Here is a 22,136-nt window from a genome sequence, read left to right on the forward strand (position 1 = left end):
TTGGGAACATTGTATTATTCATGTCCCGAACCTCGTCTTTGTGCCGTAAAGCCGAATTGGCCACCTGACAATTCCTCTGCCTGATTGTTGCAGAAGCCACCGTCAGCCCAGACAAAGCACAAAGTTCCCACAGCGCCGTTGATCCTCATCCGTGATTTTTTTACCGCTCAACCGGTCGCCCAACTAACATCATATCGTCTCACGTCTGCAATATGCTTGCTCATCGGTTTTCGACTCGGCGTTCTGAACAGCCAACCATGTTCTCGCCTTCCGGCCTTGGAGATGTTTTCTGGTACTACTTGGTATTCTTTGCTGTGGTCATGATCCAAACGCGATTTTGCCCGAATAGTCCAAAGTCTCGATGCAGCCGAGGCGTACAGAAGAAAGCACAGCGAAAGAAGAAAAAGGCATAGTAGCATTGGTCATGCATGGCTTGGACCTGTGCACACGGTCCTCCGAGGGAGCATCCGCTAGCCGTCTCCATACCCACTCAGTTCCCGCCCATCCATCCTGATTCTCCCTTTAGCCCCAACCTCTGGCGACGGCGCCAGCGGTCTTTGCGGAATTGGAGCCCTTCGAAACTCTGGGAACGCCTCAGCCGTATACGATGTGGTAGTCGTGCTAAGCTTGATTCTAAGCTTGACCTAGCATCTAACTGATTCTCAAACATTGACCCCCTTTGCGCCGCCATGACCAAAATACCACCTCATCCTCTTCCTTCTCAAAGCTTCTTCCGGCTCATCGGCCTGTCGATCTACATTTCCTTATTCTTTGGGCGTTTTTCTCAACCCATATAAGCCGGCGAAGCCGCCGCGTTTCTTGGCTGATTTTGACAAGTATCCCAGATCGCAGCTTTCACTCGCTATATCATCAGCCTTGGCATTCGTTCTGTTTCTTGGCTATCATTACCGCTCTTTCTAGCAAAGGATGACGTCCACACTCGAGTTCCTCGTGCTTGCTCTGGCACTGCCGTTAGGGATTGTCGCCTCGCCATCTTTTCTTCTCTCTAGAGCCGTGTCCCCAGACAACACATGCGGAACAACTGGCAATGGAGGCAACCCGTCCGCATTCTCTTGTCCAACGGACCTTCCATGCTGCTCCGTGAATGGATGGTGTGGTAGCACCGACGACTACTGCCTGACTTCCAACGGCTGCCAGGGCCAGTTCGGCACTTGCACGCAGGACGGCAGCCCACCGGCCGGCGGAGACGGCGGTGATGGGTCTGCGGGCAACACGCAATGTGGTCCCGACAACGGAAACGCAAGTTGCGCATCAAACGAATGCTGCTCCGCTGCTGGGTTAGTGATGACTATATCCTTGGGGCTTCTTATGGCTAACCTTGCTGCTAGATACTGTGGAACGGGCCCGGGTGAGAACAACACCGATGTTAAATGGAAATGACACCTAACTTAACAATGTTTCAAGACTACTGCAGAGCCCCGGACTGCCTATTCCAGTTTGGGCCGGCATGCGATGCTAACCAAGTCCCTTCTGGTCAAAACACCTCCAGCATCGCCCGTCCCCAGCTTGGTCAAGTCGCGTATGGGGGTCCTGGGGTTTACAGCTGTGTGAACCCAGGAGATGTTGCTCTGACTTTCGACGATGGTCCGGACAAGTACACCTCTGATCTTCTGGATCTCCTCAAACGGTACAATGCTTCGGCGACCTTCATGGTCACAGGTAACAACAACGCCAAGGGCAAGATCGACAATATGACCCTGCCTTGGGCGAACATCATCAAGTAGGCAGACAATTCGGTATCCCTCTCGTTGTTAGCTTATTACTCATCTAGTATAATAGGAGAATGTACAGCGAGGGTCATCAGATTGCCAGTCATACATGGTCTCATGCTGATTTGGTAACTGCTCTACCTATACCCTCCCCGCCCAATTGTCATACTGACAAGACTTCTTTTGGCAGTGCAACATCACTTCGGCGCAGCGCAAGGATGAGATGTACAAGCTGGAAATGGTTTGTTCTACGTCATATGAGGATGAATTCGTAAGCTGACCGTATTTGCCGCAGGCTCTGCGTAACATCATTGGTGTCTTCCCTACCTACATGAGGTAAGTTGCTGGTGTTTTGCGATTGTGGATGATTTCCCTGACCTCGTCTTCTCCCAGGCCTCCTTTCTCCTCATGCAATGCCGAGTGCGGCTGCGAGGATGATATGGCTGCACTGGGCTACTCTGTCATCTATTTCGACCTGGACACCCAAGACTACCTTCACGATAGCCCAACAGAGATTGCCCAGTCCAAGACAATCGTCGACCAGGCCATAGCCGCCAAGCCCGCTCCCAGCGACAACTTTCTCGTCATTGGCCATGACATCCATCAGCAGACGGTGTACAACCTTACAGAGTATATGCTTCAGAAGTTCCAGGGTAAGCAAATGGTTACCCTTGGCGACTGTCTCGGAGATCCTAAGACAAACTGGTACCGCGCCGACACCCGCACCACTCTCGGCGCTTGAGGAAGGATTAATGATGCCTCATGGATGTGGTTCGTTGTTAAACCACCGATGTTGAGTAGTGTAACGTAGTGTAAACTAATGGTAATCGATATACAACGGTTCGAGAATTTGTTGGTTATCCGTATGCGGGTGCATGCCACTCGCACGTCGCGATAGACACACTCACAGCAGTTCCACTCCAACAACTAGACGACTTGCAGGCTCGAAGTACCTTGTGCCGAGACGTTTACCCATCTACCCACAAGAATATTTCCAGGTTGTCGGAATTGCTGTGTCATGTGCGTTGAAGCGTTGCGTGGTTCCCGGGAGGGTCCAGAGTCAAAACAACGTCGCGCATAACATATACACAGAGCATTTGCGCACAAACATCGTTCAAGGCGAGGATCACGTTTGAGCATGGATCGTTGCGAGGCTCGACGATTAGCGGATTCTCCCGTTGACGGAGTCGATCGCCTTCGCATCTTCAAGGCCCGCTTGTCTTGAACCAAGAAAAAAAAAACGCGATGCATTTAGTGACCCTTCCCTGAACCAAGCATTCTCCGAACAGATGTATGTACAATTTTTGCACGATAGCCCTCGCTCATCCCCCAGCTTCCATTTACGACCCATTGCGATTGGGGCCCTTCCCTCCAGGGCCATCTTCCATAACACCTCCGAACTTCAGATGCGATGAAGCGAGACGCCCTGCCGACAGGCTGGCTTCGCCTGAAAACACAACACCAAAGAATCCCATGCCTTACCAGCCCACTGGAAAGACAAGGGTCAACGAACTCCAGCCAAACCGTCCGCTTCGTGATATCCTTGACCTCTGACTCCATGCGCCATTCGTGAGACAAGAGCACGAAGACCCCAATGCACTGGAAAATGTATAACCGACAATAAATAGCAGCACAAAACAGCTGCTAGTATCTGACAATGAGTCTGAACAATGTGACCCAGACAAAACAAGTAATAAAGACCAATCATCCGCCCCAGAAGCCCGCGCGCGTATTGTTGCTATAGGTTTGTTGAGTTTGGAGGAGCGCGACGAGAGGACGACGTGGATTGATGCACTACCAAAGTGCTGGTCGTCGATCTATGCATTCGTAACAGTGGCCGTAAACGCTGATGCTCATCCAACTGCCCTGGTCCAGGGTATCCTGTGAAATCAGAACCTGTTCCGAGGCTCGAAAATCGCGCATGTCGCTAGTAGTCATCATCATCCTCGGGGTAGTCACCATCCCGGGCGGAAATTTGGTCCAGAGAGAGATGGGTGTCGACGATACCAAAGTGCGGGGCACTCTTCTTGGCCCATTGACGCGTAAGGATCGAGGCTACTCCACGTTAGTTTGCGAACCAGACAAAGCAGGTGCGGCGCAATTACCCTTGAGAAACTTCTTGCTGGCATACTTCTTGAAGAAGGCTTCGTGAACGACAGGACGCGCAAGGTAGTCGACCATGAGGCGAACTACCGGCTCAATCTCCTCCTCGTTGTACCCAGCATAGAATGCGATGGTGTCGTCCTGGGAAAGGGTAAGTACAAAAAGAAAAAAACCCTAGTGAGGAATTGTAGTGTTGTCTGAACATACCCAGTCACCACGGTCAAGAATCAGGCGGGCCAGGTACATAGCACCGGCCGCAACGTGACTCGGACGATAAGCCATAAAACGGTGATCAAGAAGGCTGATCTCCATGAGATACTTGCCAATAGTACGGCACTGGATGTCGTAGTTGTCTGCCTTGCTGATGCGACGCAGGAAGTTCATGGGGTTGGGGTAGCTCAGGTCATAGTTTAAAGTGCCGAGAACAAAACGCTCAGCACTGAGAATCTCGGCCTCACTGAATCCGTCATCCGCGACGTGGCGGAAGTTGGCGACGTGAGGTGACAGAACCTCCTCGTACTTTGAGGCAATGAACATGGCGGTGATGCCGACAAGCTGCAGGCGGTCCAGCTGTACAACCTTCTCAGAGAGGAAACGGTCGATGATGTTGATGGCAAGGAACAGAGTCTCGGGGAGCAGGTGGAAACGAGTGTGAACCTCAATCAACCAGTCGACGAGAATCCCGCGTGTCTTCCACTCCAAATCGTCTTGATGCTCCATGTAGTTCGGGTTGGGAATGGAATTGCACTCCAGATCACGGAGATACTCGAAAATTTCGTTGGCATATTCGGCAACCATCAGAGGGTCGTCCAGATCCTCCTCGTCCAGATTCTTTACTCCCTCGGGATACTCGACCAGGTCGACCTGGGCGTCTCTCGTGGTGTTGGATGACTCTGGCTCTTGAGCAGAACGTTTGACGGGAGCAGCCTCAGGTTCGGGTTTGGGTCTCGACTTTTCGGACTGGGCAGTATGGTGCTTCTTGCGGCGGGGCTCACCATCATCAACATTGGCATCCTTGGGAGCTGGCTGCGCCATCGCGTTGACTCGCCGCTTGACAACGCCTGATCCTGGGGCGCCACGCTTCGGCTCGGCCTTCTTGTTGGCCTCCTTGGGCTGCAGGGCAGCTCTGGTTGCGGTCGAACGAGACTGGTTCTTGGTGACACCGGTGGGCTGAGCAGCCTTCGACACGAGGCCCACCTTGCCGGTGGCCTTCTTTCTCTCAACCGCATCTGCGTTTTTGACGTTGCTCACATCGCCGAGAGCACTGCGCTTCCCTGCAGTGGCTGCAGTGTTTGTGGTGGCCGCGGACTTCTTCGTAGGCTTTCCGGCGACAGTAAGCTCATCAACACTCAACGCGGCCGCCTTGGCACGCGTCATTCGCATTGAGCCACTGTTCTCGTCATTCTCGTTTGACACGAGGCGTGTTGCACGCGTCGGACGGGGTTGCTAAAGGGGATGGTAAGCCAGATGGCGACGCAATGGGGCTGCCCAGAGTTGGAGTCTCCAAGACTACCAGAAGGAAGAAGGCGGCAGGTGCGGGTAGAACTCACGGCGGGAGGCATTTCGTCAACTGGTTGCTGAAAATGGTGGGTGATTTACGATGTAAGAGTCTGGGTCAATATGGTCAGCACCAGACGCGTCGATGAGGACTGAGCCGCCACTGAGGTAAGCCCCAAGGCAGAAAGACAGGATAATGAAATGATGAGCGCCACGAAGGGTTATGGGATAACTCTTGGAGGAGGAGGTGGAGGCAGTGGCCGGAGAGAGGAACGAGGGTCGAGACATGCGCACCTTGGGAATGATGATGACGGGCGACTCGAACGCGAGCAAAGGGTTTGCTCTGGGTCGACCAAACACGGATGGCTATGGGGGAAAATTAGTCGCGTCGACGAGGCCAATTGGCAGAGAATCGGCGACCAGAGGGATCGAGGGTAGGTATCGGTAGGGTGTCTCGAAGTTGGGAGGTGAATTAAGAGATTGGACTTGGGGGAAAAGAGGTTGTTTATGTGGGAAGAGGTGGAAAGATGGATTGTGATGTGTGTTTTTGCTGAGGTAGTGGGAACAGAGGACGTGATGTGGTATGTAGTGGGTATTGAGAACGGGGTGCTGGGGGTACGTACCTTTGGATCGCGGCTCGCGGTGACCCTGGTCTGGGTTCTGGTCACCACAGTAGCGGAGGCGCGAACGACGGACAGGGAGTGGCTTCTCGACTCTCGGTTAAGGCAGTCGCGTCTTTGTCGTGACGGGTGCCGGATAACGGAGTGGAGGTTGTCGCAATTGCTGCTGTGAGTTGCTGGATGGACACTGGGGAATGAAGTCTCTTTGTGTGTTGCGGAGAGCGGTGCAAGATATGCTGCCCAGATGGAAGCTAGTAAGCAGCCTGAGTGAATCAGAATAGGTGGACGGTGTGAATTGGTGATGCGCGTGAGGCGGGTTGGAGGTGAGGAGAGTAGGCTGGACTGGTTCCTCGTTTGGTGGAAGGCAAAGGACAAACAGACGGCCAAAACGATGAGTGAGGACGCGTGTTGTATCTGATGAGAGAGCCTAGGGTGAGTTGAGGCGTTGGCTGTTGATGAGAGGAATGGTGATGATGATGATGGTGATGATGATGATGAGCAGGATGGTTTGGGGCAGCTGGTAACGGTGACTTGAACTTGAACTTTTGATATTGCGGTTTGGACCGAAGGTGAAAGCTCCGGGTCTGGTTTGGCGCAGTCGAGATGAAGACGATCCTCGAAGTTCAAGGTATCTGTAAGGCAGTCGGGTCGGAGATAGTGATAGCGGTGGTCGAGGCTTATGAGGAACGTCTGGTCTGGGGAGGGAAGACCGCGGTGCTGTCTGCCAATGGAAACGAGCAGGAACCCGACGCGACTGACTGCCCCGTCTCTCTTCGGGGCTGCGCGCGAGGGCCAGGTGGGACGGGATGCAGCACAGGAGAGGAAAAAATAAAAGACACTACGGATGAGCACTGGGGCCGCACCCCGGTCACAATAGCAATCAACACTGACAACCGCAGAGCAACCACTGCCTTATTGGCTGTACGCTACCTAATGGCCGACCTTACCTACCTATGTACCTGAGGCACCTGCCTACGCACTATGTACATACACCATTAGGTTACCTAGGTACCCTGCGTTGCAAGATAGTCACGCTTGACTGGCGACCCCGCTCCTCCACCACCGCGTCGTGTCGAGGCGTCCCGTCGCGCAGTCTGGTGGGCGGTCCAGTGTCTGGTACCTTAGGTCACCTCAAGCTCTCCTGAATCCGCCAACGCCACGCTTAGTCAGTCTGCTGTGCCACGCCAGTCGGCCCCACCAGCACAACGTGGCTGAAGCTCATGCGGCGCCGGCAGAATTTATCTCCAAATCTCGAAATCTGCACTGTAGCCCGGCGCCGTCTGCTCGGAGGAGACGAAGCCATTTTCCCGCCCACGCAAAGCGACGCTACGCAGAGAAGTCACCTTCGATATCTGCGAGGGGGTTCTGAGTTCTATCGGTCACTCACTTGGCGTCTCTGGACATTTTGTTCGCCATCCCAACCTACTCCTTGCCTGCGCTTTCTGCGACCATGTCGCGCTGACCGGCCTCTGAAATATCAACCAGAACTTGATCATTGAAGCGACGGCGATCACCAAACCTTGGAACCCGAATCCCCGACAACATGCCTGCGCCACGTATGATTCTGTCGGCACAGAGAGGCCACTTCGGTCTTCTGAGCTCGCCAGCCTTCCGTGCTATGCTCGTAAGACAATATGCCACCGTCAAAAGGTCTGCAGAAACGCCTGCTTCCGAGAAACCTAGGCAGCCTGCGAGTACGTTCGCTGGTCCCACTGCGTCCGAGAAGTCGACCAACGATTCTGCTGTTATGCGCACCTACAAGCCACGAACCCCCGGTGTGCGACATTTGAAGCGCCCTATCAACGACCACTTGTGGAAGGGCCGCCCTTTCCTGCCCCTGACCTTTCCGAAGAAAGGACATGGAAAGGGAGGACGCAACTCTTCTGGGAAAATCACCGTTAGACATCGCGGAGGTGGCGCCAAGAGGAGGATACGCACTGTCGACTTCGAACGCCGGCAACCAGGCCCGCATCTCGTTGAACGCATTGAGCATGATCCTGGCCGCAGTGCTCATATTGCATTGCTAACAAACCAATCCACCGGCAGGAAGAGCTACATAGTAGCTTCTGAAGGCATGCGGGCCGGCGATGTTGTTCACAGTTACCGTGCTGGCATTCCCCAAGACCTTCTCGACGCCATGGGTGGTGTAGTTGATCCCGGTATTCTGGCCGCCAAGACTGCGTGGAGAGGCAATTGTTTACCCATGCATATGATACCGATTGGAACTGTCGTCTTCAACGTTGGCTCCAAAGCCAAAGGCGGGGCAGTCTTTTGCCGGAGCGCGGGCACATACGCGATTGTTGTGTCCAAGGAGGAGGAGACCAAGGACGACGGAACCAGGGTCATGACGGGCAAGTATGTCAACGTTCGCCTCCAAAGTGGTGAAATCCGCAGAGTCAGCAAGGATGCCTGCGCGACAATTGGAGTCGCCAGCAACCCGCATCACCAGTACCGACAACTGGGTAAGGCGGGAAGAAGTCGTTGGCTCAACATTCGCCCGACGGTCCGTGGTGTTGCTATGAACTCTGGTGAGTCGTGCTGTGGTTCTTGACGAAGCCATGCTGCTAGATTTGCTGACATACATGGCTTTGCAGTTGACCATCCTCATGGAGGTGGTCGTGGAAAGTCCAAAGGAAATCGCCACCCAACAAGTCCATGGGGCACTCTGGTGAGTAGTCTGTCGATCTTTGGCCGTCGACTTTACAGTTTGCTAAATAGTTTGGGACACAGGCCAAGGGAGGTTTCAAAACCCGTCGCAAGCACAACTTCAACAAATGGGTTGTCGAACCCAGAGCCCGCAACATGGGCAAGAGGAGGGACAAGAGCTCGGCTTAATCTGGGAACATTCGTTGTCGGTCACAGCCTGTGAGGAACCACGAGCGCTGGTGTCTAGCATATTGAAGGTGAGCTTGATCTCTGTGTTGTAAATGTAAGCGATAGTATTTGTATCATAGAGCTGTTCGCGGTGGTGCCACTGCCTTGTACCACCACTTTATTCTAACGACTTTGTTCTCGGCCAGTTCCTTGGGTTATTGTAGCTGCTCATAATACAGCAAATGACCGGCATAGAATTTGCGGGCATTTAGGCGGACGTTTCGAGTCCGGTCTCTCCAGCATCGGGGTTGTTAGTCCGTTGCACCCCGCGGCCAGTATCGTCCTCTTTTTGGCCGACCTCAGCTCCTTCCGCCATGCGCCTCCGTTGTTTCCAACCTGCCAAGCCGCCTCCGTATTCCTCTTTGTACGCCTGTTTGGTAGCTTCGAGCTCTGCCTTGGCCTTCTTCGCTGCAGCTTGGAATTCTCTCTCCTCAATCTTCTTGTTCCGTTCTGCCTTGTTTCGCTCTTCCGTCATGGTAAACAGGCGGTTCCAAGTCGGAGGCGGCGATAGAGTATTCCCGCCCACCAAAAGCCAGAACTTTCTTGGAACCAGATTTGGACCAACTGCATTATCCTGTGGCATTTTGTTCGGAGTCTCTCGAGCGAGGGTCTTGGGGATGTATTGGTTCTGGAAGATGTGATGTCGCATATAGCCTCATGGTAACAAATGGTCCACATTCAGGTTCTGGTCTTTTTGTGATTTAGCCCAACTTATGAGTCTGCGACACAACAGACACATGGCTAGCGGAGTGATTTGCAAACACGTCAGGGCCAGCACATCTATATTCACTGGCTGGCATTCACCGATGGCGGAGAGCATTGAAATACGAATGATTGGCCGCTTTCATTTCAGACGAAAGTATCTCACGAAGGTCCCTTCGGCTGCGCCCTGTGCAGATCGCGCCCCTTTACAAGCCAAACCGTTGCTATGGTCGTCTCAACTGAGGATGATTCTCACAATTCTGTGCACCAATTCTGTAACTGGCCTCAATGGAGGAGAAAAAGAAAAAGAAAAAGGGAAAAAAAAAAGGGGGGGGACATGTCAACTCTGGACAACCCTTCTGCGATCAAACCTGAACTCCTTTTGCGCCTTTACCCAAGCCCACCACCTGGGTTCTCGTCTAGCCCAAGCCCAACCCGCAACATCGAGACTCATGACAAGAAAAGTGCCGTTTCCCATTTGACTTCCACTCATAATATGGCGTTGCAATTGGCGTGACTTCCACCCACCCTAGAGAGAGCCCATACGCTCCTCCACGCTGCCCATGTACATGGCAGGGCGGGGTTCAAGAATACTGAGCTCGCTGCCAAAGCTCCTTCGTTCCTCTTCGAGATCGAGCATCGAGGGTTGACGGAAGACAATGCTGTTGATTGTGCTTACAGGAGACGATGATGTTGTGGCATACGAGCCTCGATCGCTGCTCGCACGAGATGAAGCGGAGGATGACCGGCGAAAGGAGGTTCGCAAAGATCTCGGAGAGAAGCGAGAGGTAATGGATTGGAGGCGAGAGGATTGCATGTTGAAGATTCTCTTATACAGCTCTTGGTATATTCTTTTCTGGGGTGGGGGGGGAGTGTAGGTGGGCGGCGGAGCGTGTTGATGGTTCCGTACGGGACGTTGGACCGTTTTTTGATGAGACAACGAGCAAAACGCCCAGGTTACTTGCGTATGAGTATGCGATTTGAAGAAAAGGCGCAGCCTGTGACGGAAACGAGTAGTCGAGCGAGTGACGAGAATGTAGATCGGTTAGAGGCGGGACTGGTGACTCCAAGGAGACATGGAATGTTCAGGAGTCAACCACCGGAGGAGTGGAGGCCGACGGCGAGACTGAATCGAGTTGGGCAGGAATGACGGACCGATGACTAGAGAAGGGACAGAGGCGGATTGCAAGAGGTTATATCGAGACTGACTTCTAGGGCGAAGAATTAAAAACGCAGTATAGTGCAGTGACGGGCAAATGGCCCCTGGTTAGGAATCAATCGCAGACGAAGCGAAGTGGCAGAGGGAACGAAGGGAGCAGGGGTATGGAGGTGGGAGGTGGGAGGCCCTTAGTACGTTGTGAGGCACTACGTGGAGAAGCGGGTTCGTCAGGGGGTTGACGCAGGCGGGATCAATGCGAGTGAGAGTCTCTGGACTCTGCCTCTTTGGGCAATTGCATTGCAGCTTGCGGGGATCTTTGGGGCGATGGTCTGACAGGGACACCGATACCTCGAGGCAGATGGCAACCTGGGAAGGGCGGATGGCGTGTTGTTCAGACGACGCAGAAAGGCAGGAGACGTTGGAAATCGGGGATGGAGAAGAGGGTTAGCTGCGAGTGACGGTAGCGCCTAGTACTGCTTAGTACAAGGAGCAGAATAGACTCTGGAAATCTTGTAGAAGCCCAACGAAAGGTGAGATGATGTGCATACTTAGTACATTGGCTATGCCGTCAACACACACCACCTTGCCTTGCTCGATGGGCTCGACAGATCGGACACGATACGGACAGGAACCTCAGTTGACCATCAGCCTTGTGATTGCCAAGGTCGGCAGAAATAGGCCTCCTGGGCACTCCAGAGGTCCAGCCCTTTGCCTGACCGCATCTCAACTTTTTGCCACATCCCCCCTTTTCTTGCCGCGATGATGACGATGGCAGAGCTATTTTCCCGAGTAAACATCGGACACGCAGCGCCGTGCGTCAGCTGCACCCAGAACGATGCACAGCAGGAGCCGCCTGGATTCGTTCATTGCCAGGCAGCACGTTCATCCAGACCATCTACAGTAGGTATGTACCTGTTCCGTCTCCTCGTACTGCAAGAGAACTAACTACCTAGAGGAAGATGAATGCCTAGGGGGTCGGTGCAGAGCAGAGCAGAGGAGAGGCGAGGAGAGGAGAGCAGTCTGAATTCTGTAGCAGGCTGCATTGTGTGATCGTCGTTGGGGTTGCACTCGCACCAGGACAGGGGCTCCAAAACACGCTTTCCAGGGTACTCTGTGTCGGATCGCGGGCTAGGGCGGCGCTGGAGGCAGCTACGGATCCCACGAAATCTCGTCTTGGTTCCTCTTGCAGCCAGCAGCACAGAGGTTTTACCCACTGCCACTGACGACGTGACAGCGCAGACAAGTATCTTATCTTGCTTAAGGTAAAGCCAAGGGACCATCTCCCGTCCTACACTAGACATCACCACGTACGTCTGAAACCCCTCTGCTGAGCGGCTCCTACCTGTCTGTATTCGCACCCTACTTTCAGGCTTGGTTGGGGACAAAGAACGCACGGCTGTTTCAAGGGCACCCGCCAAAGAAATTGCCGATGCCATGCTTGACGGATGGCTGACGGATGGCTGACGCCGGCAACGGCCGAGACAGCCCCGACTGTGCCACACATCGGCCATTACCAGCGCTACTAAAGGCAAGGTGTCTGACAAGTTGAGACTTGACGATGGCCGTTGCATAACGCACTGCGGACCCTTGCGCAAGAGCACGTTGCGGTTGCGGTTGCGGTTGCGTTGCGTTGCGCAACACGCAACGCCGCGAGGCGTTCGTGCCAACTGCCCACGTCCTATCAATGTGCTGTGGGCTTCGAAGCCTTCTGGAAACTCTCTGCCTTTTTCGTGAACCGGGACCAGCCCGGGAGCGGCCCATTCAGTCGTTACCAAAAATATGGTCGTCATCATCTACGGGAGACAGAGGCCACCAATTTACACACTACATCTTGTTCATTAAAATGAAGGCTTAGATGGAATCAATATTGTCGGGTGCCGAAAAGAAATGACATGACCAGGTCAAGATCAAAGAGCAGACCGCACCAGGTGGTGGATGGTGCCCAGAGCCAGCTGAGATTAGCTTGACGAGGCGGCCGGAGCTACGTACAGAATCACAAACACCGTCACACTTGTCAAACTGCGCTCCAAGGTCTCTTCCATTCCCTGATCGCAGTCTATCGCAGCACCTTATCGCCAGTGGACCATCACCCGCCAAAACATAGGCGCGTACGCCCTCCTACCTACTCTTGTCCAGGGGCAGGCTCGTCGTCCCCTTCACAAAGAGGAAAGAAAGCCGTGGAGCAAATAGGGGCCTGGGGACGGCAACGAACGGCCGTTCCTCGACTTCTTGTCTTCATCCAGTTCCCCTGCCCAACCGGCCCATCCGTCCGAGGTTTTGCTCTTTCGCTGGGTCCCTTAGTGCCTACCAACACGGGCTGGCTTGGGAGAATTGAGAAGTCAAGAAGGAAAAACCAAGGAGAGGGGCAATTTTGAAACATCGGTGAGCGTGAAACGGCAAAAAGCCGAGCATCGAGAAGCCGCGACAAGACCAGAACAGATGAGACAGGACTGAAGGAACACGAGAACTGCTTCCCATTGGCCTGGACATGGCTAATTCCCCGACTCCCCGCGGAAAATTAACAAACCCGGTGTCCATTCCGTCGTATCAGTTCCATTTCATTGTATTCCAACTGTCGCAGACGAGGTGGAAGCAATAACAAAGTCACTCATCTGCTGCGATTGCATCATCCGCCGCCATTTTAGCCTCAAAAACTGCGATACCTTCGAACCTGGGTACCCCCGTTCTTGTCAAGCCACCAGACGGCACATGACAACGATAGGTAGATTGGAGATAGAACTCCAAAGCGAATCACTCTCATTCCATCTCCCAATCTTCGGGTTATGCAGAACATCCTGCCATACTCCAGGCCTGCCAAGACAAGGCCGAGAATATTGACGATGGACAAAACGTATTGTCACTACATAATTGAAGCCATCACACTTCCAGCAGATCACAACACAGCATTCGTTTTCGGTACTGGACCGGCTTTCTTCGCCTGCCGTTGCGCGGCCAAAATTTTCGACTGACTCAGACTCTTGACGAAAAAGAGTTTCTTTCGTTTCCTCGATGCTCTCGTCATTCATCGGATGAACGAGAAACTCAACTCCACCTCCCAAGCCTGATCGCGACGTCTAAGCGGTAGATGCTTGAAAAGAAGGGACCTCTGCGTACAAGACATGAACTGAGTTTGGCTACCACAAAAGACTGGGAATCTCGACAATCTTTGCGTCGGATAGCCCTGACCATCTGCGCTAGATCCTGATTGCCGGGCGCAAATCGAAAACTTGAAATATGAGCTCAGGGCGCTTTGAGATTGCCAATGTCAGTCTAAGTGGCTCCTCTTCGTACAACATCTGACTAAAGTTGATGTGCGCCGTGTCGAAGGCTCTCTCTATCATTCGATCATTATCTTGGTTGCAACCAGGCCGCAGCAGGGCCTGGATGCTTCACATAGACCCAGAACTCCTTTCCCAGGACCTGAACGCCATCGCTTGTTGTATTAAATGCCGGGAAAGTTGAGCCAAAATAAACGACAATGATGAATACAAAAGTTTCATGGTTCGATTGACAACATCACCGGTTCCACTCAGACTTGCGGACCGATTTCCTGACCGTTGCGCTGCGTCGAATACTCTCCAGCCAGATAGAATCGTCTAGCATGTTGCTGACCTGTGCTGGGCTGACAGGACTTTGGACTGGGCTGACCGCACTTCCACGTCGGCTACTTTGAGCCGATGATTGTCCACCTTCTTGAAGCTCAAAGCTGAAAGCTGAGTGCGTCGAATTATGACCTGGCGTTGATATGCCAGACCGTGGAAAACTCAGCGGATGTTGATAGTCTGCGTCGTTGGATGCCATGTCTGGCCCTGGTGTCCAACTCTTGTGTGACGACTTGTTAGCGTCCTCCACAGTGAGAAGTGCAGACCTCATTTGACCAGTTCCAGCTACAGGAGAGGACTTTTGCCGGTGCTCGTCGTCATCCACAAGGATGTGAGGGATATCGAGCTGAGGAATCGCTGTCATTCTGGCCGATTTCCTCAGGTCGATATGCTTCTTGAACTTCCGCGTCCAGTAGCTAAGGGCACGAGGATTAGTTGACCGTGTTGAACATCTACAGGTTAAGGGGAAATGGAAACCTACAGGGTGTCGAAGAATCCCAGGACAATTCTTCGACGAACTTCTTCCTCGACACGCTGCAATCGGGCTCGCCGACGAAGGAACTCTTCCAGCCTGCCTACTTGTTAGCTCAACATGCTATCAAGTTGATGAGAGGTCACCTACTTCAAGCTCTTGCTGTCATTGATAATGTTGTAGTGGGCCAGAATCATTAGAACAGACGTAAAGGAAATGCCCTTGTCAGGATCTGCCGAGACCATAACCTCCTCGAAGAATATATTGAACCGACGGCGCCGTTCACGCACTTTGTTGATATCGATCTGGGCCAAACGTCTGTTCAGCCGCTGAATATCGACCCCTGCACTGTAGTTGCTTGCTGAGGCGATTGACATGTGTCGTGCTCCGGAGGTTGCGGCGTCGTTGCGTACATCCTCCAGAATTTGTCTGACCGAGTCATCGGCATCGTAGATGCGCATCTCAAATACACCAGAGAGTTCGCCTAGGAGACGAGGAAAAGCGTCTTTGCTGATGAATCCGGTACCGGCAGGATCGACACTCCGCCATGCCTCTTTGAAACGGCGAATCTCGTCGCGATCAACGGCAGCAAGTCCGCTGGACCTCTGATACACATAACTGAAGCTCTCGTAGATAAGGGATACGAAGAGGTTGACAAAGATGTACATGCTGAGGATGTTCCATGCCACGAACAAGAAGCGAGCCCATGGTTTACTGCCACAATCGCTGTCGAAAAAGTCGGGATTATCCACGCACAGTGGCGGTTCAATGTTAGCGTAGTCTTCCATAACTTGATTCCAGCCTTCCCCGAAGCTCATTCGGAAGATAAGAATGAGAGCATTGGGTACACTGCGAAAGTTTATGTTACTCTCTTCATTCTCCCCAAAGCGAGTCAGACTGAAAGCCTGCGTGAGAGCAATGGCAAATACTAGGAAGAAAACGAGCCATGTAGCAAGTAGATTACCAATGGTGGTCAAACTGGCAGCGGCCGTTTTGAAAAGTTGGTCCAGGGCGTCGTTTCGAGGGATGAGAAGCAGTAGGATGGCGACCAGGAAGAATTTGTGCAATTGAACATATGTATCACTGTTCCTGCTGATGATGAGGACTGACGTGGAAACGAAAGCCCCCGTGACGACCACCAGGGAATAGAGATCCCACGAACTCCTGCGGAAGCGAGCCCAGCCAAGACCGATGATACGAATGGCAATATTAGCCATGTAGACTAATGTGAATGCCAAGAACAACCCATCTCTGGAATCGGTCCACCAGGCCGGTTCGCCGTGGTATTCGAGGAGCAGGAGCAAAAGATGGCAGACCAAGACGTACGTGACGGCTGTGTACCATTTGCCTCTCTTTTCAATTGCGCGCTTGTGACACCACTTCTTCCAAGTCTTCTCTGACTCATCGTAGGAACTCTTTGACGGTGAGATTTGCCGCAAAAGCTTGCGCAACTCTAGCCAAGAGCGTTGCTCGGCAGTCAGGAAAGCGACACCAGTCTGCTCAGTGTAGTTGCGCATGAACACCGAGATGAACAGCGTCAGCACGAATACGGTCGCAAGCAAGTTAAAGACGACGAAGAACATGGCGTTGCCTTGTCGGTTGAGTTCCTGTGGTTGATACCCGCGCCCAACCACCGCCTGTGAGGCGAAGGAAACGTCGGTCCAGCCTTCTTGGCTGACAATCTGGAAAAGCACAAATAGAGAAGACGCAAAATCATCGAAGCTGAAGTAGCTGTTGGATGGGACTCTAGGGGCGAGCATTGGCCAGTCGTCGTTGAACGGCGTGTTGTTGAATTCACCAAAACAGTCTGATAAAAGAACGATCGAATCATCGCCATCGTTGCACGAAACCATCTGTCCGTTGAATAGATTCAGCCCGTAGATGGCGAAGGGGATCAACAGGGAGATTGACACGAAAGCGGCCTGTGTGACGTTGGTCAGTAAATGTAGCTTTATCATGGTTGGATCGACACGAAATACTTACACTGAGAATTTTCCAACCGCCGACGATGATAAGCGAATGAAATGTATCCCTTGCGCTGTCACTCACATTGAGTAAGCGCAGGGCACGTAATGCCTTGAAGGCACCAATCGCTCTAGACACGGCACCGTCGTTGGCGAGTAACGTGCCAACGTTGACGAGCAAGGTGACGAGTACAATTCCGTCGATGAAGCCCCAAGAGCTACGGTAGTACGCATTTGGCGTAAAGAAAAAGCCGTCGGCGATTACTTTAATAACAGCTTCGATAGAAAATACGACAGCGAACGCCGTGTCTGTCCACACATACCAGAAGGTGATGCTGAATTCAGGATGTTCTGCTTGGTACTGCTTCTGATAGAGTGGCGTCGTAACGCATGCAATCACAACCATTGCAACGATACAAGCATAGATGAAGGCAGACGAGGCATACCAAGCGATCTTATTGGGCTCGACACCATCGAATCGCTCGTTCCCTCTCCCTGGCCCAACGATCCTTTGACAGAAACGGCGAATGGGGTTTTTAGGAGTGAAAATGAACAAGGAGTTGTTGTAATTTGGGTGCCTCGCTAGGTACTCCCGCTGCGCCTTCCTCCGGGCAGAGGTGGCGGAAACTGCTTGTCGCGCCATCTGACGCGGATCGAGGGTATCATTTGGCCCATCGAAACGGATATTCGAGTAGAATGGGTTCGGATCCTTGCTGCTGAAAATGGAGGTCATCTTGCCCCATACGGAGGACATGACGCCAGGTTTCACGTCACCGACAGCGACAGTTTGGGCTCGCGTGGGAGACTGCTGCTCCTCGACATGACTATCATGCTGGCCCTCCACGGAGTCGTCGAGGAATTCATGCACGACAGCATCCTTTAGCAACATTTCCATCATTGCCGGACCGTAGTCGAGGGGATCCTTTTTCCGCTTCACCTTGCCAAAGGTGAAGATGTTCGACAACGTCAGGTTGCTTGAGGACTTGCCAAGTTCTTTCCTCTGCAAGAAAGCTTTGACCTGCTCGAGCCGCTTCTCGTCTTCAGACACATCGAAATTTTCCTGGATGACAGCAATGAACATGTTGACGAGAATTAGAAACGCGAGGATGAACCACCCGATAAGAAAGATCGCCCCAATCCAGCCAGTATTGTAAGCGTTCAAATACGATGTGACGTTGTAAAGCATGGATGTCCAGTTCTCACTCGACAGGATTTGATACATGCCGAGGAACGAATTGTAAATGGTGAAAAACGAGACTTCGTTGAGGTCGCCGTCATCGTTGTGCTTCGGTATCTCGCCCCTGAATAGTTGAGCCGCCAGGATGGACATGAGAAATGTGATGAGAAAGACGAAAAGCATCAGGTTGGCAATACCGTTGGAGTTTCCCAAGACCATTACGATGAGCTTTCTCGTCATCGGCACCGCTAGAACCAATCGATACACCCGCAAGATTTGGAAAACGGTCAACCAGGCATAAGGTTCTCCCGAGTTACGGATTGGGGGAATGAGAATAATGCTCGTGATAACAGCTAGGCCTAGGTCGATAATGTTGCGTCGGCTTTTGTGGAAAGTGCGCCAACCGGCGGCAATGCGTACGGCAATCTCGAAATCCAGAATGATTGTGACGACAACCTCGACGGCATCAATGAACCGACCGCGACTGTCTGACATCCGAGAGCTTCGAAAACACTGAGCCAGCAGACCGAAAGCGATGACTGCTATCCACAAGAAAGAAGTTTGATCGTAGATCTTTCGCAGTGCCGAAACCTTCTGTGGTGCCTCTTCAACTGGCTCTTGAACCAGTGGCTCCTCTTCCGTAGTGAAAGCGCTCGCCTTGCTCTCCTCCCGAATGACTTGGAAGGAAGACGTGATGACAGCAATGAGCAAGTTTACGAGCCACAACATGAGTATCATGATACCTGCCCCAAAGAACAGTGCCGCGGGAAGATAGTCCGAGTTGGTTGTGTAGTACATGATGTCGGTGAATGTGTTTGAGCTGATGATCACGAAAACCATCTCGATAGACTGGAAAATGTTGTCGAAGCTGACAGTTCCGTTGAACGGGTTTTCCTGTTGTAAACATATCGATCCTCTAGGGCAGATGAATCCTTTCCCAGCTTTGCTACCGTTCTTGAAGTTGTCCAAGACGGCATCATTATCTACCAGGACCCAGGGCATGGTGTCTCCCGTAACATTATTGAGGAATCCACCGCAGAATTGCATATCATTGGTGAAAGATTTAGTCTTGTTCGTGGGGTCTGTTGGGTCAAGCCAGACGCATTGGCGACTCAAACTGGCTTTGAAACTCTGCACACCAATAATGGCAAACAAGATCCAGAAGAAGGCTATGAGGAAGGCCACGCGAACGAGCAGCGGCGCCGCCTTTTTTAAACTTCTCAGGATGATCTGCAGGATGTCAGTATGGCATACACTTTCAAAAGCAAGGGACACTTACAGCTGTGCCGTTTGTAAGAGCAAGTAACCTCAGAATCCGCAAGCAGCTGATCATGCGGAACACGTAAAGGTGTTTTTGGCTCTCAATGCCTGTGATACTGAGAGCGAAGGATATCCAGAATGCGACAACAGCTAAGAAGTCTAGGCGATTGAAAGAATGACGCAAAAAGGCTCGTCGCGCGAGCTGAAATCTCTGATGTTCTTCGACGGTTTGAGGTAGCGTCTGGCCTTGCATGATAGTAAATGACCGCTGGAAAGCAGAGGGCCCAAGGTTGATCTGTCGCGTAGCTTTGACAGACTTTTGTCGTTGGGGTTGAAATATATTCCTGTACTGGTCCACGACGGCCGCTCTTACTCCCCGTTTTCGATCGATTGTGCTGTATTCCGAAGCATTCAAGATGAAGCCGGAAACCAGAATGCGAGCAATCAACTCGAGAGTGAAGATGGCAAACAGTACTAACATTGCCCAGTCAATCCACGTGATACCCCATCGGTCAGGGCGGGGGTGGGTGAAGACATCCGGTGCAGATTCTATTGCCAGTAGAACAGCTTGGCAGATGATGAGGATGAGAATGAACGGCTCGGTGAATGGGTGCACCAACAAGTCGCATAACTTGGTTCGTATCGGGTGGTCCGGAGGGAAAATGCCTAAAGACTTTCCTTTAAGGGGGTTCTTCATGGGGACACGCGGCTGGAGGGGAGGAGCAGGCTCTGCGAAGATGGCTGCGGCCTCTGGCGTCTTTTCAGGCACATGCGAGAAATGAGAATGATAGGAGGTATCGGTGAACATCTGCGCAGAATTGTGCAGCTGTTGCCGACGGTCCGGCACCGGGGAGGGTGACCGACCGCGTGAATTGCGCTGGTCGATTATTTCGCCCTCGCCGCTGATGTTAACAACACGCTGCGACATGGCTCGCATTATCGAGCCAGCTCTGTACAGCGCGCCAGCCGTAGACGGTGAGCGAGATCTTCTCTGATCTGCTCCTGGGCTAAGCGTGTTTCCGTAGCTGCGTCGTCCGGCACCCATGCCGCCGGGCTCCAGATCATAGCCCAAAGATCTTGCATCTCGGGTTCTTGAAGTCGTGTTGTCGATGTCGGATACAGTCTGAAAGCTGTCTCTGGGCTGAGCATCTCCCGCTGCATTGGCGCTTAAAGACCCGGAGATGGGCTGGGCTCTTGAAGTGAGAGGCACTCTATCCTCGTAGTAGTCGTTGTTTGCACCTTCATCGTAGTACGGAGAAGGACGATCAAGCGAGTCCAGAGATGGTGAGTTCAATCGTGGGATTGGCGGTGGGGGAGGTTGGTTTATATCGGGTGGAAGTGCGAACTGAAGCGCGGACGCGTCGATGGGGGACTCTGGGCTTCCTGAGCTTGTCGGAGCGGCGACGTACGGCTGTTCCCAGTAGGTCGAAAGGCCGAGCCGATTGGGTGACAGCGGCGGTGCTGAAGTCTGGCCTTGACGCCCTCGCTCATACCCAGTTTGGGAGTCTGCCTGCAGACGGTCCCCGCCGGAGCCTGTGCTATCGTCTGGTCGCGAATTCATCTCGAAGTGATGATTCGAATCCAATCGAGGCTCAAAAGAGTTTTGAAATTTGCGGAAGCCACCGCGTCCTTGACACAGCTGTCGGAACCGGTCCGCAACGTCGTGAGGGGCGAGTGCGGTTGTGTCTATGACGGTCGAAGAACAAGACGCATGTTCCGTATTATTGTCGGGTCTCGGTGAGGCTCATGTCGAGGCGCCGGATCGTATCGCGTACAGCGATAATGCAACACCTTGGTATGGGTCGCGGGGTCGGAAAAGTTGTCGTCGGTCGCAAACTGGGTAGGTATTTCCCGGTGTCGACAAACGTGAGTGTCGAAGCAGAGTCAAGGCGGGAGTACAGGCTGAAATGATGGCAGGTCTGGGATCTAGGGGACTTCGAACACCGACGCAATCGTCAGCGCGAGAATATCTTTGCGATTCCGTTTCAATCGAATCGGAGCCGTGTTCAGATGGTGGGTGATGGAATTGCGGCAGCTGTCGAGGCCGGATGTAAGACGAGTTGTTCGTTGCTGCTAACTGTCCTTGGTCAGAGCCTGAGTTCCTAAGAGGAAATAAGTCAGTACGCAGCAATTCGAGCACTGTAGAGAGACTTGGCGGTGTGGGACGTCCTCGGCGAAGTAGTTCTATTTTCAGCGTTTAAGGCGGATGGTCGGCATCGTCTGCTGCTGACAAGGACACGAAGAGCAAACTGTGATTGGTGGTGAGCCAAAATCTACCCCTACGTTACAGAAGTAAGGTACAGATGTAGGTGCTTTGGGTACCTTAAGTAGCCTTGGCGGAGCCCAGCCAGGGGGATGTGAATACACTGTAGTCCCAGGAACTTGGACACTGTCAAGGGGTTGCCAAAGTAGCTGGACAGTGCCCATGGAAGCCGTGTTTCGCTGCACGTACCCACCAGGTCTCGAAACGGCGTAACAGTCGGGTGTCAGCGTGTCGGCGTGGGCGGCCCTGTCCTGAACGATGAATATTGGTGCCGGGAGCCCTGGATCGGGAGTCCTCCCTCACCCCCTGGCGGGGGACTAGGTAAGGTGAGACGGTAGCCTTTGGAAGAACAGCACACGCATGAACGACATACAGAACTCAACGTACACACGTTCAATACGAGGACTAGTCACATCAGGCATTAAGAGCCTCAAAACTGCATCAAGCATGTGGTGTCGTTGCTCAGCTCTGCCTGACTGGGCGATTTGCGCAAGATCAATTCCGGTGCCGCCTGAAGCCAAATTGCTGCCTCCCCTGACGCTCAATCAGAGCACAGGTGAACCATAGGTAGGTATCCAGGTATCAAGGCAGATTGTTCCAACAAACTGAGTAAATACGAACGAGCCAAGGGACTTCGGGGAATTAAGCCTGTTCTATAGGACGGGAGCTTTAGGTATTCAGACGAAGTGAGGGAAAACGGCTTGGAGATGGAT

The 22,136-nt window shown here is 52.8% G+C and overlaps 6 protein-coding genes across 6 annotated transcripts; 2 read left to right on the top strand and 4 right to left on the bottom strand.

Annotated features, from left to right (window-relative positions):
• Positions 1 to 927: 927 nt before the first annotated feature.
• On the top strand, positions 928 to 2,472 carry CGGC5_v013812 (Chitin deacetylase; the record flags this gene model as incomplete). Its single annotated transcript, XM_032027098.1, has 7 exons — positions 928 to 1,298; positions 1,350 to 1,369; positions 1,426 to 1,741; positions 1,801 to 1,858; positions 1,921 to 1,971; positions 2,026 to 2,066; positions 2,124 to 2,472. The coding sequence occupies 7 exons, from the start codon at positions 928 to 930 to the stop codon at positions 2,470 to 2,472; spliced, it is 1,206 nt and encodes a 401-aa protein (XP_031876518.1).
• A 1,185-nt stretch (positions 2,473 to 3,657) lies between these two features.
• On the bottom strand, positions 3,658 to 5,395 carry nimE (G2/mitotic-specific cyclin-B; the record flags this gene model as incomplete). The annotated part of the gene is made up of 4 exons (XM_066152990.1): positions 3,658 to 3,785; positions 3,836 to 3,974; positions 4,041 to 5,279; positions 5,384 to 5,395. The coding sequence occupies 4 exons, from the start codon at positions 5,393 to 5,395 to the stop codon at positions 3,658 to 3,660; spliced, it is 1,518 nt and encodes a 505-aa protein (XP_066007804.1).
• A 33-nt stretch (positions 5,396 to 5,428) lies between these two features.
• On the bottom strand, positions 5,429 to 7,354 carry CGGC5_v013814 (uncharacterized protein; the record flags this gene model as incomplete). The annotated part of the gene is made up of 4 exons (XM_066152991.1): positions 5,429 to 5,443; positions 5,625 to 5,696; positions 5,954 to 6,065; positions 7,338 to 7,354. 4 exons carry the CDS (start codon positions 7,352 to 7,354, stop codon positions 5,429 to 5,431), a joined length of 216 nt encoding a protein of 71 aa, XP_066007803.1.
• A 139-nt stretch (positions 7,355 to 7,493) lies between these two features.
• On the top strand, positions 7,494 to 8,785 carry CGGC5_v013815 (mitochondrial 54S ribosomal protein uL2m; the record flags this gene model as incomplete). Its single annotated transcript, XM_032027094.1, has 4 exons — positions 7,494 to 7,600; positions 7,997 to 8,478; positions 8,545 to 8,618; positions 8,681 to 8,785. 4 exons carry the CDS (start codon positions 7,494 to 7,496, stop codon positions 8,783 to 8,785), a joined length of 768 nt encoding a protein of 255 aa, XP_031876502.1.
• A 247-nt stretch (positions 8,786 to 9,032) lies between these two features.
• CGGC5_v013816 (uncharacterized protein) lies at positions 9,033 to 9,407 on the bottom strand (the record flags this gene model as incomplete). The annotated part of the gene is made up of 1 exon (XM_032027093.1): positions 9,033 to 9,407. The coding sequence occupies one exon, from the start codon at positions 9,405 to 9,407 to the stop codon at positions 9,033 to 9,035; it is 375 nt and encodes a 124-aa protein (XP_031876494.1).
• A 4,794-nt stretch (positions 9,408 to 14,201) lies between these two features.
• cch1 (Calcium-channel protein cch1) lies at positions 14,202 to 20,721 on the bottom strand (the record flags this gene model as incomplete). The annotated part of the gene is made up of 5 exons (XM_032027091.1): positions 14,202 to 14,703; positions 14,769 to 14,858; positions 14,910 to 16,681; positions 16,743 to 19,130; positions 19,180 to 20,721. The coding sequence occupies 5 exons, from the start codon at positions 20,719 to 20,721 to the stop codon at positions 14,202 to 14,204; spliced, it is 6,294 nt and encodes a 2,097-aa protein (XP_031876495.1).
• Positions 20,722 to 22,136: the final 1,415 nt, after the last annotated feature.

Source organism: Colletotrichum fructicola (assembly GCF_000319635.2).
Source record: "Colletotrichum fructicola Nara gc5 chromosome Unknown KSG_Nara_v1_contig08, whole genome shotgun sequence".
Taxonomy (NCBI): domain Eukaryota; kingdom Fungi; phylum Ascomycota; class Sordariomycetes; order Glomerellales; family Glomerellaceae; genus Colletotrichum; species Colletotrichum fructicola.